This window comes from Arabidopsis lyrata (assembly GCF_000004255.2).
Source record: "Arabidopsis lyrata subsp. lyrata unplaced genomic scaffold ARALYscaffold_6, whole genome shotgun sequence".
NCBI classification, from domain to species: domain Eukaryota; kingdom Viridiplantae; phylum Streptophyta; class Magnoliopsida; order Brassicales; family Brassicaceae; genus Arabidopsis; species Arabidopsis lyrata.
In genome coordinates this window covers 1,493,730-1,505,932 of record NW_003302550.1, presented here as the reverse complement: position 1 = coordinate 1,505,932, position 12,203 = coordinate 1,493,730, and the positions used below count along the sequence as shown (strand labels likewise).

The following is a 12,203-nucleotide window of genomic DNA, read 5'->3' as shown; positions in this document are numbered from 1 at the left end:
CAAAAACTAGACATTGCTTCAATACATATAAATTGGAAATACTCTTTCCTCAATTGGATAGTTAGATCCATGATCTAACCCTTTATTGTAAAAAAGAAAAAGGTTAGATGATAGATCCCCATAGATAAATGTGAAAGTAGATTGTAATCGTACTATCCGACATATAATATACGAACCTGAATTTTATCTTATCCATTGATTTTTTTTTTTTTTTTTTGTGAACCAATTTTTATAAAGATAACTCAAACTCTATCGCTAGAGGAGATGATACAAGATGTAAGGCTAGTCTTTGCCAGAGAATCAGCCTCAGTATTCTCGAATCAAGGTACAAAATAAAAGGAAATCGAGATAAACTTAGAACTAAGCTCACTGAAATCCGCTAAGATACCTTCGAGCTTGTTTGCTAGGCCACCGGCATTGAGAAGAAGAAAGAGATCACAATCCGAGTAACAAGCCAGTCTTGAAACACCCAATACTAAGGCTGCGCTGATCGCCACCTTCGAAGCAAGTACTTCTGCCGCTAGAACAGAGGAAACAGAGGGTCTTGAAAATGATCCATGCTGGATCGTTGCCGTAAGTGGAGCCTTTCTGATCCACTCCAAACCGCAACCAATAAAATTAGCCAACCAAGATGCGGTGAAGAAGCTAGCCATGTCCACTCGCTGCTCTTCTATCTTATGTGCTTGTAGCTGGATAGGTTGGGACTTTATGACACATATGTCATCTTCTGTGAAGCCTAGCCTGTCACATAACCTGTCTACAACACAAGAGATACCAAATCCAAAATTCTGGACTGAGCCATTAACCACCGAAAAAGTTAGAACTAGGCTAATCAAATCCTCAATACAAGGAAAATCAGAATCACTAAATAAGTGATCCGAGAGAACACCAGAGCGGTTCGAATCCTTCCCAAAGCTAGGTACTAAAGTCTCCAAAGACTGTCTACCAATATGCCATCCACCAAGAGACAATACAACCACTCTAACAAAGCTTTGTTTAAACCTGAGAACATCCTCATACTGAGGTAATTGAAACAAATGAAACCTCATACTGAGGTAATTGGGAACTAACAGAAGGCAGTAAATAGACCATTGCACCATACACAAAAGAGTCATAGATACCAAACTTTCCGACGTCATGTAACTGGTGGGGAGGGGCCGTGAGAACCACATATCTCCGTTGAAAAGAGAGCCGATTTGGTGCCTTGTACAATCGATCTTCATGACGAAATTGGCCCAAGAGGCACTAGGGATGGCTACATACGTGTCACTTGAGGACACGAAAGGCTGAACCAAGCCCAACCAAACCACGAAGTTCACGACAAGAGTGAGGAAGCAGGTGACGGCGCCGAAACTTTCAGGGGGGATGGAGGGGAGATTTGCGCTGGGGACAATCCCCAACTGCAAGTGTTTGCCTGCGGAGGTTGCTGGCGAGGGGTGAGGCAGAGGATTGCGAAAATCTTCGGGAGGTGAAACCGGGACAGATTCCGGCGAACTCCAAAACCAGAACCAAAAGGTCTTTGCCAGGAGGGTTTGAATCATGACAGAAGAAGACGAGGCAACGCCAACTCTTCGGTGGGGAGCAAAACAAACGGTGGAAACGAAAGAGAGAGATCTCAGAGAAGAATCTCCGATGAGCTCAAAACCTAACACAGACAAGATCTGTAAACTGCGGTAACGATGGCAAGAAGGAAAACTAGTACTAGCGACGCCGGCAAGAGCCGACGCCGCCGGAAAATGCCTCCTCGGTGGTTGTGCCAGAGTGAAGCGGCTAGGACTCTTAAGAAGTACCTTTATCTTATCCATTGATTAAGAGTTCAAATAATAATGGAATAATGATTTAGGTATGAGAATTACCCCGTTGATTATCTTTATTTTTACATCGATAACAGACTTCTGCTTCTAGCATTTTAATAAGTACATTTTAAACAGTAATTTCAGTCATTTGAACTATCCGTGTTAAATCTTTATCCGTTAGTATCCGAAACACACATAAGCAGGTCTAGGTCAACATTTTAATAGTTTATGGTCAAAGAGTAAATTCAATGTTCAATTCTAAATCATATATATATAAAAGTTGGCCAACTCTCTCCATATGAATGATACATCATCACACAAGTAAATGACATGTGTCATTCAATATTAGTTAAATTAAAAATCAGCAAAATTAATTGAAAGAAAATCAAAAGTCTCCTATTGTGTTAAATCCTCCAATAATCCATTTCTTAAATGATTTCTTCAAAATAAAAATAAAAGTATAAAATTATTTTAATAAATCAATTACTACTTTCATTTTACTTTTATTATATTTCTATTTTTTTTAATTTAATAGTCAATGGTCATCACTCGATAATGACTAAATAATTATTTGTGTTATAGTTTAGTTGTTTGCTACCTAATATCTTATTAGTTTAGTATTTTTACCTTTAATATTTTTTTATTATTACGTTATAGTTCATATCTTATCATATGACATTTTCTCTTTTCATTTTTGTATCTTATGGTAAGTTCGTAACATTAACTTGCAAAATTTTACAAGTAATAGGCTTTGAGACGTTAGACATACCACGAAATTCAAGACAAATCCATTTCTCTTATATGGCTATATGCAATAGCATAAAATCTAAAAGTATTACTTAAATAACTCTTTAATTTTTGCTTTCTTTTTCTTCTTTTCATACGAAAAGTACTCTTGAGAGAAAAATATCTTATATTCTTGTTGTGGGGATTCATGATAATGAACAAATACTAGAATTTTAGATATAAAAATAATCAGATTATACATGAAAATGTATAATTAGATATTTAGAGTCAAAAACGAATCTAACAATAAATATTTTAAGTACATAAGATGAGTTTAATTTTATTAAGTATACAATAACAAACAAAAAAATAAACACAAATTAGCAACAAAAATAATTAACACATTTTTATTTTAACAATTTTCAAAACAAACCCACGTGTAGCGTGGGAATTCATCAAGTTAAATTAAAAATAGATGAAAAATGGTTAAGATAGAGTCCAGCTCCGGTTATATCAAACCATGTAGTCCATGTCAAAAATTTGAAATGGTTAATACGGTTTATTTGCATGACCGCATCTCCGGGTTATTATTAAAACAGCATTATTTATTGGATATATAACGTTTCATTAAATAAACAAATGACATAATTAGATAGAGATTTACGAAAAAGATAGTGATTCCATTATCACTAATAGTGACAAATTACTGCTCAGAAAAGCAAGTGTGGACTTGTGTGATAAAACGCGTGAAATTGTTGTCACCGTCCCAAGTCCTAACTATAATATATTAATAAAATTAAATTTGAAAAAATGTAAATTTAATATTATTATTAAAACGGAAAAAGTTTTCTCATAAAAATTGTTCAATCTCCACCACTATCAGATTCGCTAACCAAAAAAGTTTTACGCAAATCAATTCTCAAATCTGAATCTCTTTCTCTCTCTCTCTCTCTCTCTCTCTCTCTAATGGTGAAGTTTTGTGGCACCTGAAACTGAGAGAGAAGCTTCTTCTTCTTCTTCTTCTTCTTCTTCGCAGCAGTTTTTCTTCTTTCTCCATGGGGAGAAACTCTCTCTCGCTCGAGATCGATGACAATGGCGGCGCCGGAAGAGACGGTAATCACAACAACGCTAACAACGTCGCCGGAAACGGAGATACTTCTTTCCATTCTATTAGAGATCGACTCCGTCTCAAGCGGAATTCAAGCGATAGGCGAGATCGATCTCACTCAGGTTTGGATCGGCCTTCATTGCGTAACCGACCTCATCACATTGCCCGATCGTTGAATCGCAAGGGCTTGATTTCGTTGCTTAAGCCTCGTGGTACCTGTTTGCTCTACTTTCTCGTCGCGTTCACGGTTTGTGCGTTCGTTATGTCATCGCTGTTGCTTCAGAATTCGATTACTTGGCAAGGGAATGTGAAAAGAGGGCAGGTGAGAAGTCAAATTGGATTGGGGAGTACATTGAAGTATGTGCCTGGAGGAATTGCGAGAACATTGATTGAAGGAGAAGGGCTTGATCCCTTGCGTTCAACGGTCAGGATCGGCGTTCGTCCGCCAAGGCTAGCTCTCGTGAGTTCTTTCATTGCCTTTTTTCAGTATATGCATGAAAGAGACCTTTTTTTTAAGGGCTAGGATTGTTAGATCCGCTTGAGTTTGTAAACTACTCCTGGTGGTTTGAGCGCTAGTGTTCACTGTTAGACAGAACATGTTGACGCCTTTCTTCTCGTACAGCTAGTGATATATATATTAGATGTTTCTATCTTTAGCACTTGAGTTCGGAGGATCTGATTGAGGAAACGCAACATTATTTTCATTAGGTTTAGAAGAGGAGCTTCTGAGTAGTCCTGGGTCATTGCCAATAGACTTTATAAAAGGTTTTTCTTTTGGAAGACATCTTGGACAAGATTCCATGAGAAAGAGATCTCCTTTTTAAAAGATTTGATGTGGACCCTGGTTTATGTTCTTTTCTTATCATAGCTTAAAGTGGATGACCACTAGCAAGGTTGAACAAGTCAGTAGGATTTTATGGGATCAAAGATCTAAAATTTTGTGTTGAGTTTGAGCCAATGGAGAATAAAAATAGTAGTAAGTTAAAAACTAAAACCCCCTGACTACACATAGACAGGCTCATGGGCAAATGCCATGTGTTTCAGTTAAATGTTGCACCTTGGGGTATGCCGGTATGGAGTTCAAGCTAAATTAACTTTGTAGAGGTGTCGAGGAGTCTGCTGGAACATGTTTGAACTTGCCAGTGGGGTGTTCAAACTTCAAAGTTACTTGCATTGTCAAACAGTCGTTTCAGTCTAGTAGGAGTCATGTCCACATTAGCTTTGGAGAACTACCGTTGTTATGCACATCAACGCTGTTTTATTTTCTCTGATCGATCTCATATAATCTTTTTTTTCTCCATGCACTTCCTCTTAACACATCTGTTTTATATTTTATGAATGACAGGTACTAGGGAATATGAAGAAAGATCCCCGAACACTAATGTTGGTCACAGTTATGAAGAATCTTCAAAAACTGGGTTATGTGTTTAAGGTGAAACTTTATGGCATTTTATGCTTGCAGCTCTAGCGTTCATGCTGAGATTTTGTTTTTCTCCTATTTATGGTATAAGCAGAATGGACGCTCTAATTTGTTAATCCACCATAAAATGCAGTGAAGTGTGGATACAAGCCTATATGTGACTTAATTCCTGCATCTCTTAGAAACGCTTGTGACCTTAAAAGTTGTCAGGTTTTTGCCGTAGAGAATGGTGAAGCACGCTCATTGTGGGAACACCTAGCTGGCCATGTCAAAGTTTTGGTTTCAGAGCAGTTGGGGCACGCTGATTGGACAATGTATGTGTCCGATTAATTCTTTGAAAAATTGTTCTTTTCCTTGCCATATTTTCAAATTAGTTTTCTTGGCAGATGATTCTCGGTTGCTTTTTAAAATATTTTTTGTTTCTCCACTCCACCTGGATAGATTTACAGTGATTCATCTTCTGCAGTTTTGAAGGTGTTATTGCTGATTCACTTGAAGCAAAAGAAGCCATTTCAAGGTGGGTAAATTAAGTTTCTTTGGTTGCCTGCTATCAGAGTAACCTTTTGTATTGTACACTATATTTGCTGCCTAAGATGTGAAAAGTTACAAGCTGTTGGACTTCTCCGAATTTTTGGCAATTACTTCTGTGGTTAAGATTCTATGATGATGATAAAATTGTATATTTATGCAGTCTTATGCAGGAGCCATTTCGTTCAGTACCACTTATATGGATAGTTCATGAAGATATTCTTGCAAATCAGTTGCCTGTTTACCAAAGGATGGGCCAGAACTCTCTAATCTCCCATTGGAGAAGTGCTTTTGCTAGAGCAGATGTTGTTGTCTTTCCACAGTTTACCCTGCCGGTAGATTTCTGTTCGAAATAAGATAACATTACCACTACAAGTGTACCAAATTGTGTTTGTAATTGACTAAGATCTTATTATTTGTTCAGATGTTGCACAGCATTCTTGACGATGGGAATTTCGTTGTGATTCCGGAATCTGTAGTTGATATTTGGGCTGCGGAAAGCTACAGTGAAACCCATACAAAACAAAAACTAAGGGAAATTAACGAATTTGGCGAGGAAGACGTGATCATCTTGGTGCTTGGGAGCTCCTTCTTTTATAATGAGTTTTCTTGGGATAATGCCGTGGCAATGCACATGTTGGGACCACTTTTAACACGATATGGGAGGAGAAAAGATACCAGCAATTCTTTTAAGTTTGTTTTTCTATATGGTAATTCTACCAAAGGACAGAGTGATGCTGTACAGGTAAGAATTTTTTTGGTAGGCTTTAATCATATCTTATCCTTCGTAGATGATTAGGAAATAGAGTTTCCATAATCGATGCTAATGCTATCCACAGAAGCTCATGGGTCTTGAGCTAAAAACTTCAAGTGGTGCATACATAAAAACTTCGTCTAAATTTCTCTTAATTCCAGTACATATTGCTTGCTCATTTATAGTAATTCTGTTATTATAAGGATTGTATCCATGTGTATATTATACGATTCAGGCCGTGCTATTAAAAACACATTATATTTTCTCAAGGAAAGAATATCCTCGTACAATTCGATTTGGCTGTGTCTGATTAGTGTTGGTTGAGATTGTATACTGAAGACATAATTGTGTGTTAATACATGAATGCAGGAGGTTGCAGCGAGGCTCGGGCTGACTGAAGGCACTGTTCGGCATTTTGGTTTGAACGAGGATGTGAATAAAGTTCTACGGATGGCTGATATTCTTGTTTATGCTTCGTCCCAAGAGGAACAAAATTTTCCTCCATTAATTGTGCGAGCTATGAGCTTTGGCATCCCTATCATAACACCCGACTTTCCTGTCATGAAAAAATATGTGAGTACACTGAAGTTAATAACTTCCTGATTATCAGACAATACCAATTACGTTGTTTGCTTACTCGCGGACCTTTAACTGCAGCTGGCTGACGAGGTTCATGGAATATTTTTCCGAAGAAACGATCCTGATGCACTGTTGAAGGCTTTTTCACCCTTGATATCAGATGGAAGGCTCTCTGAGTTTGCTCAAACAATTGCTTCTTCAGGAAGACTCTTAACTAAGAACTTAATGGCAACAGAATGCATTACTGGTTATGCTCGGCTTTTGGAGAACATACTCCACTTTCCATCTGATACTTTCTTGCCAGGTTCTATTTCTCAACTTCAAGGGGCATCATGGGAGTGGAGTTTCTTCAGGAGCGAATTAGAGCAGCCAAAAAGCTTCATCCTGGACTCCGCTTATGCTTCCATTGGAAAATCTGGAATTGTTTTCCAAGTCGAAGAGAAGTACATGGGTGTTATTGAGTCAACAAACCCTGTTGACAACAGTACCCTGTTTGTTTCCGATGAGCTTCCTTCCAAATTAGACTGGGATGTTCTTGAAGAGATTGAGGGAGCTGAAGAGTACGAGAATGTAGAATCTGAGGAGGTATCAAATTTTGCTGCCATCAGACATATTTCTAGGTTCTCCCTAGTCATTTTCTGTGAGTCTTGTTGAGCTGCATTGGTCTGTTATATTGAATTATGCCTTCTTCGTCTGATATGTAGCTAGAGGACAGAATGGAAAGAGATGTTGAAGACTGGGAGGAGATATACCGAAATGCTCGCAAATCGGAGAAGCTAAAATTTGAGGTGAATGAACGGGATGAAGGAGAGCTAGAACGAACTGGCCAGCCAGTATGTATTTATGAGATTTACGATGGAGCTGGGGCTTGGCCCTTTCTGCATCATGGCTCTCTGTACCGTGGTTTGAGCCTGGTAAGCTTCTTTATTGCTTTGTGATGTTCCAACCGTAAATCTTAGTAAAGTATTAAGGTAAAACTTGTGCTTATCATATTGCTGGTTTTGATTTTTGGTCATATCGTCACTTTAGTCCAGCAAAGATCGAAGGCTAAGCTCAGACGATGTAGATGCAGCAGACCGATTACCTCTACTGAATGATACCTATTATCGAGATATACTTTGTGAAATTGGAGGAATGTTTTCTGTCGCAAATAAAGTGGATAGCATTCACATGAGACCTTGGATTGGATTTCAGTCATGGCGTGCTGCTGGTAGGAAGGTAGTTCTTGGAAAGTAGTGTTGTTGATAACTAATTTACAAAGTTACAGTTTTTAAGTATCACTCTATTTGAATTTTCTTGAAGGCTTGAGTCGATTAATTTTTGAAAAGGCACATATCCATCTTTACATCCATTGTGTAACTTCGACAGTGTTTGATGACACTTTTGTTATGGAGACAGGTCTCGTTATCATCTAAAGCTGAAGAGTCCCTGGAAAACATTATAAAACAAGAAACAAAGGGGGAGATTATTTACTTCTGGACAAGATTAGACATTGATGGTGATGCGTATGGAAGGAAAAATGCGCTTACATTCTGGTCTATGTGTGATATCCTTAACCAAGGAAACTGCAGGTATTCCTCCGCTTTAACTGTTACATTTATGCTGATAGTGGCGAGGAAACTTCACAGTTGCATAATATTGAACTAACCCATATCTTTAGTTAAGACATGCCGTACATGAAATAACCATAATTTATGCTGATAATGGCGATTTCTCGTGATGTGAACTCACTTCTCTTTAGTTTCTTTGTATAGTGATATTCAGATAGATGAACTCACATCGGTTTCTCTTGTTTTTAATTGGTGCAGAACCACTTTTGAAGATGCATTCCGGCATATTTATGGGTTACCAGAACACATTGAAGCGCTTCCTCCCATGCCTGAAGATGGTCATCACTGGTCTTCTCTCCACAATTGGGTGATGCCAACTCCGTCTTTCCTTGAGTTTGTCATGTTCTCAAGGTAAAATATATTCCCACATATTCACTTAAAAATCCAGCAATTCCCCAAACTCACCGCCCCAGTTTCAACCACAATCACAGGATGTTCTCCGAGTCTCTAGATGCACTGCACAACAATCTTAACGACTCCAAAAGTTGCTCACTGGCTTCATCACTGCTCGAGGTAAAAATCCCAGATTGTTACTTGTTGACTTTGTTCTCTGATATTCATAAATATCTGATTATTATGATTCTTTTTTCAACAATTATTAGAGAAAGCATTGTTACTGCCGGGTTCTGGAACTATTGGTTAATGTCTGGGCATATCACAGCGGGAGAAAGATGGTTTACATAAACCCGAGAGATGGGTCACTCGAGGAACAACATCCGTTACTGCAACGAAAAGGTTTAATGTGGGCAAAGTACTTTAACTTCACTTTACTGAAAAGCATGGATGAAGACTTAGCAGAAGCAGCAGATGATAAAGACCATCCAAGGGAAAGATGGCTATGGCCATTAACCGGAGAAGTACACTGGAAAGGCGTTTACGAGAGGGAACGTGAAGAAAGATACCGATTGAAAATGGACAAGAAGCGTAAAACTAAGGAGAAACTTTACGATAGGATAAAAAATGGTTACAAGCAGAAATCACTGGGAGGATGAAAACAGAGATTTACTTGAGTTGAGCGAACGGATTAACTCGGGCGCAGTCTCGATGAAAGTTAATTCTTTTTTTGACAGGGGAAGAGTAAGACATAATGAGATTCACACGGAGATCATCGAAAGCAAAGATTCACTCTTGCCATTTCTCTGGAGATTATAGGAGAGAGTTTAGATTTAGAATTTTATTCTTCACCATTAAAGTAAAGGTTTCCTTGAGAACTCTCTTCTTTGCTTCAATATTTGAACTTAGTAAGAAACAAAAGCATTTAAGCTCTTAGCCACTGATTTAGGTTTTTTTTTTTTTTTTTTTCTCTTTCATGGTTTTTGTATATACACTACAACAATTTCATTGGTTTCAGAATAAAAAGGCAATTTTGATGTTGATGCTGCATAATTTCATTCAACTTACTATCATAATTTCATTGGTCTCTCAACAATCTTTCAATTATTCAATATCATATACAGAATAAAGAAATTACAAATAATAAATTGCTTGAAAAATCTCTTAAAACCAAAAAAAAAGTACAATTCTTTGTAAACTACAAGGTATTACATCATTTTAATCATAATTATGTAAAATAAAATGGACTTTAGAAAAGTGAAAGCACCGTACAGATGTTGAAGATGACAAGACCCAAGACCAACAATGCCAACGACCGTCTTGATGCAGATTCACCACTACCTCGTGTTTGATTTTCATAGAGAATCTAGTGGAACCTCTCTCGACAAGAGAAAAAAAAGATGTAAATCATTACTAAAGCTTAGTACCTAATTTATCTATATCTAAAACCACCCAAAAAAAAACTATGTATATCTCAATAATGTAGACAAAGGTGTTCGAAGACAGATGGATTCACATGTGATTTTGGGCTAGATCGACCCTTCAACAAACCCCTTTTTTGCAATCTACTAAACAAAGAGGGACCAATAATAATTAAATCCTACAAAAACTTTAGAAAAGCTAAACCGTGCAAAGCTTCCCTTTCTTCAATGTCTACATCAAACCTGACCAAAAGAGCTAAACATTTATTAATCGTGAAATTGGATCAATCGGAATAGTAACGTAACGACTTCACAAAATTAAATGGTATGTGGACAAAAGGAAAGAATCAAGAAAAGTTGATGGGGTTTGGTTTGGTAAATGGTCCCAATTTCTTTTTTTTAAATTTTCCCCAAATTAGTTTTTACCATTTAAGCTATATATAAACTATAGTCTAGCTCTCCAAATTTCCCAATCACTCCGAGTTCTCGGTATTCTTTTGGTATCCTATGCAAAAGGACACCAAGTGAAATTTACTTCGGAAGATTTATAAATAGAAGAAAGAAAATAAAAGATATAGTTACTGTTCTTTGTTTTTTGAACGTTTGTGAAGAAAACTGCAACACAGATATATGAGAGATGATATTATAAACTTCAAATTTTCTTGATTAAATATAATTATATCGCCTCAATGAGTTAATCATTACAAAATCAAAAATTATTTTCTTAAAAAAATCGCAAATCATCGAACAAAATGTTTTTGTGGTTTTCTGTTTTTTTAATTAAAATTTAGCTTTTTAGTTAACTTACTGGATAAACATAAACATTTTGATGTAAATTTACCATTCTATTTTGTAAGAGTGTTAAGTGCAATGATATTTTATATTGGAGTGTTATTTTCCTTTTTTCAACGTTAGTTTTTTTCCCCCTTCTTTTTGTCGTGTGTATCCGTGTACATGTATATAGGTTTGGACATTTGTATAAGAGACAATCGGATATGAAGCATAAACATCCAAGAGAGGGCCATCATGAACATTATCCACTTGGTATCGATGATCGATCGGTTACTTAATAAAAAATAGTATTCGAAATAGTATTTTGGAAAATAGCTTGATGTTATTATAAGGATACATTAATACATTGTTAGGGAGACATGCACGTTACGTTTTACTTGCTTCCCTTGTCTCCATCGTACTTTACAACAAATAAAATATTAAACAAATTAATACATACTAACTCAACCACGTATGAATTGTTTTCATGTCAACCACGTAAATATAATATCATCATATTGAGGATTTTTTTTTCATATTGAGGATTTTATGCATCCATTGTTGTTTTTATCGAGTATACGTAGTAGCTAGCTAGGTTTTTTGGTTCATAGATCTACCCGCATAAAACTGAAACCAAAAGTATCTTTCTGTAAATAATTTCGTTTTCCAAATATCGTGTCACATTCGAAGTATATGATGTTCGAAAATGAAGTATATGATGTTGGAAACCAAAAGTATATTATCTTTACATGTTAGATTCAAATATGCTGACTTCTAGATTCAAATTTATTTTTTGTTAAAAGTTCTAGATTCAAATTTAACTATATAGTTTTCGAAATATGATTATTGGCATGATCGAGTCTATTTTAAGGCATATAAAAAAAACCATGATTAAAACGAACGTGTAGATGTCGTGCGGATACGAAGTTAATATCATAATCAATAGTATCAGTAAAAGATATAAAACGGAATCTTACTCGATTAAACTATGGGTGATTTAGGTGAATAACCCAAAAAAAAAGAAAAATTAGTTTTTTAGAAAGAAGGGTAGAAAGAGATAGGAAGAGAAAAAGAGTGAATAGGGGGGTTAGAGGTTAGATATTTAATTTTGTTTTTTTAAGGTTATTTAGTGCAATTTCTCTTAAACTATACTACTT

At 36.4% G+C, this 12,203-nt stretch overlaps 1 protein-coding gene across 1 annotated transcript; it reads left to right on the top strand.

The window, feature by feature from the left end:
• Positions 1–3,256: 3,256 nt before the first annotated feature.
• On the top strand, positions 3,257–9,897 carry LOC9309220. Its single transcript, XM_021022314.1, has 14 exons — positions 3,257–4,090; positions 4,976–5,062; positions 5,261–5,364; positions 5,517–5,567; positions 5,742–5,913; positions 6,003–6,323; positions 6,702–6,905; positions 6,990–7,496; positions 7,616–7,825; positions 7,941–8,129; positions 8,310–8,482; positions 8,720–8,872; positions 8,953–9,034; positions 9,124–9,897. The coding sequence occupies exons 1-14, from the start codon at positions 3,578–3,580 to the stop codon at positions 9,511–9,513; spliced, it is 3,156 nt and encodes a 1,051-aa protein (XP_020877973.1). The 5' UTR covers positions 3,257–3,577; the 3' UTR covers positions 9,514–9,897.
• Positions 9,898–12,203: the final 2,306 nt, after the last annotated feature.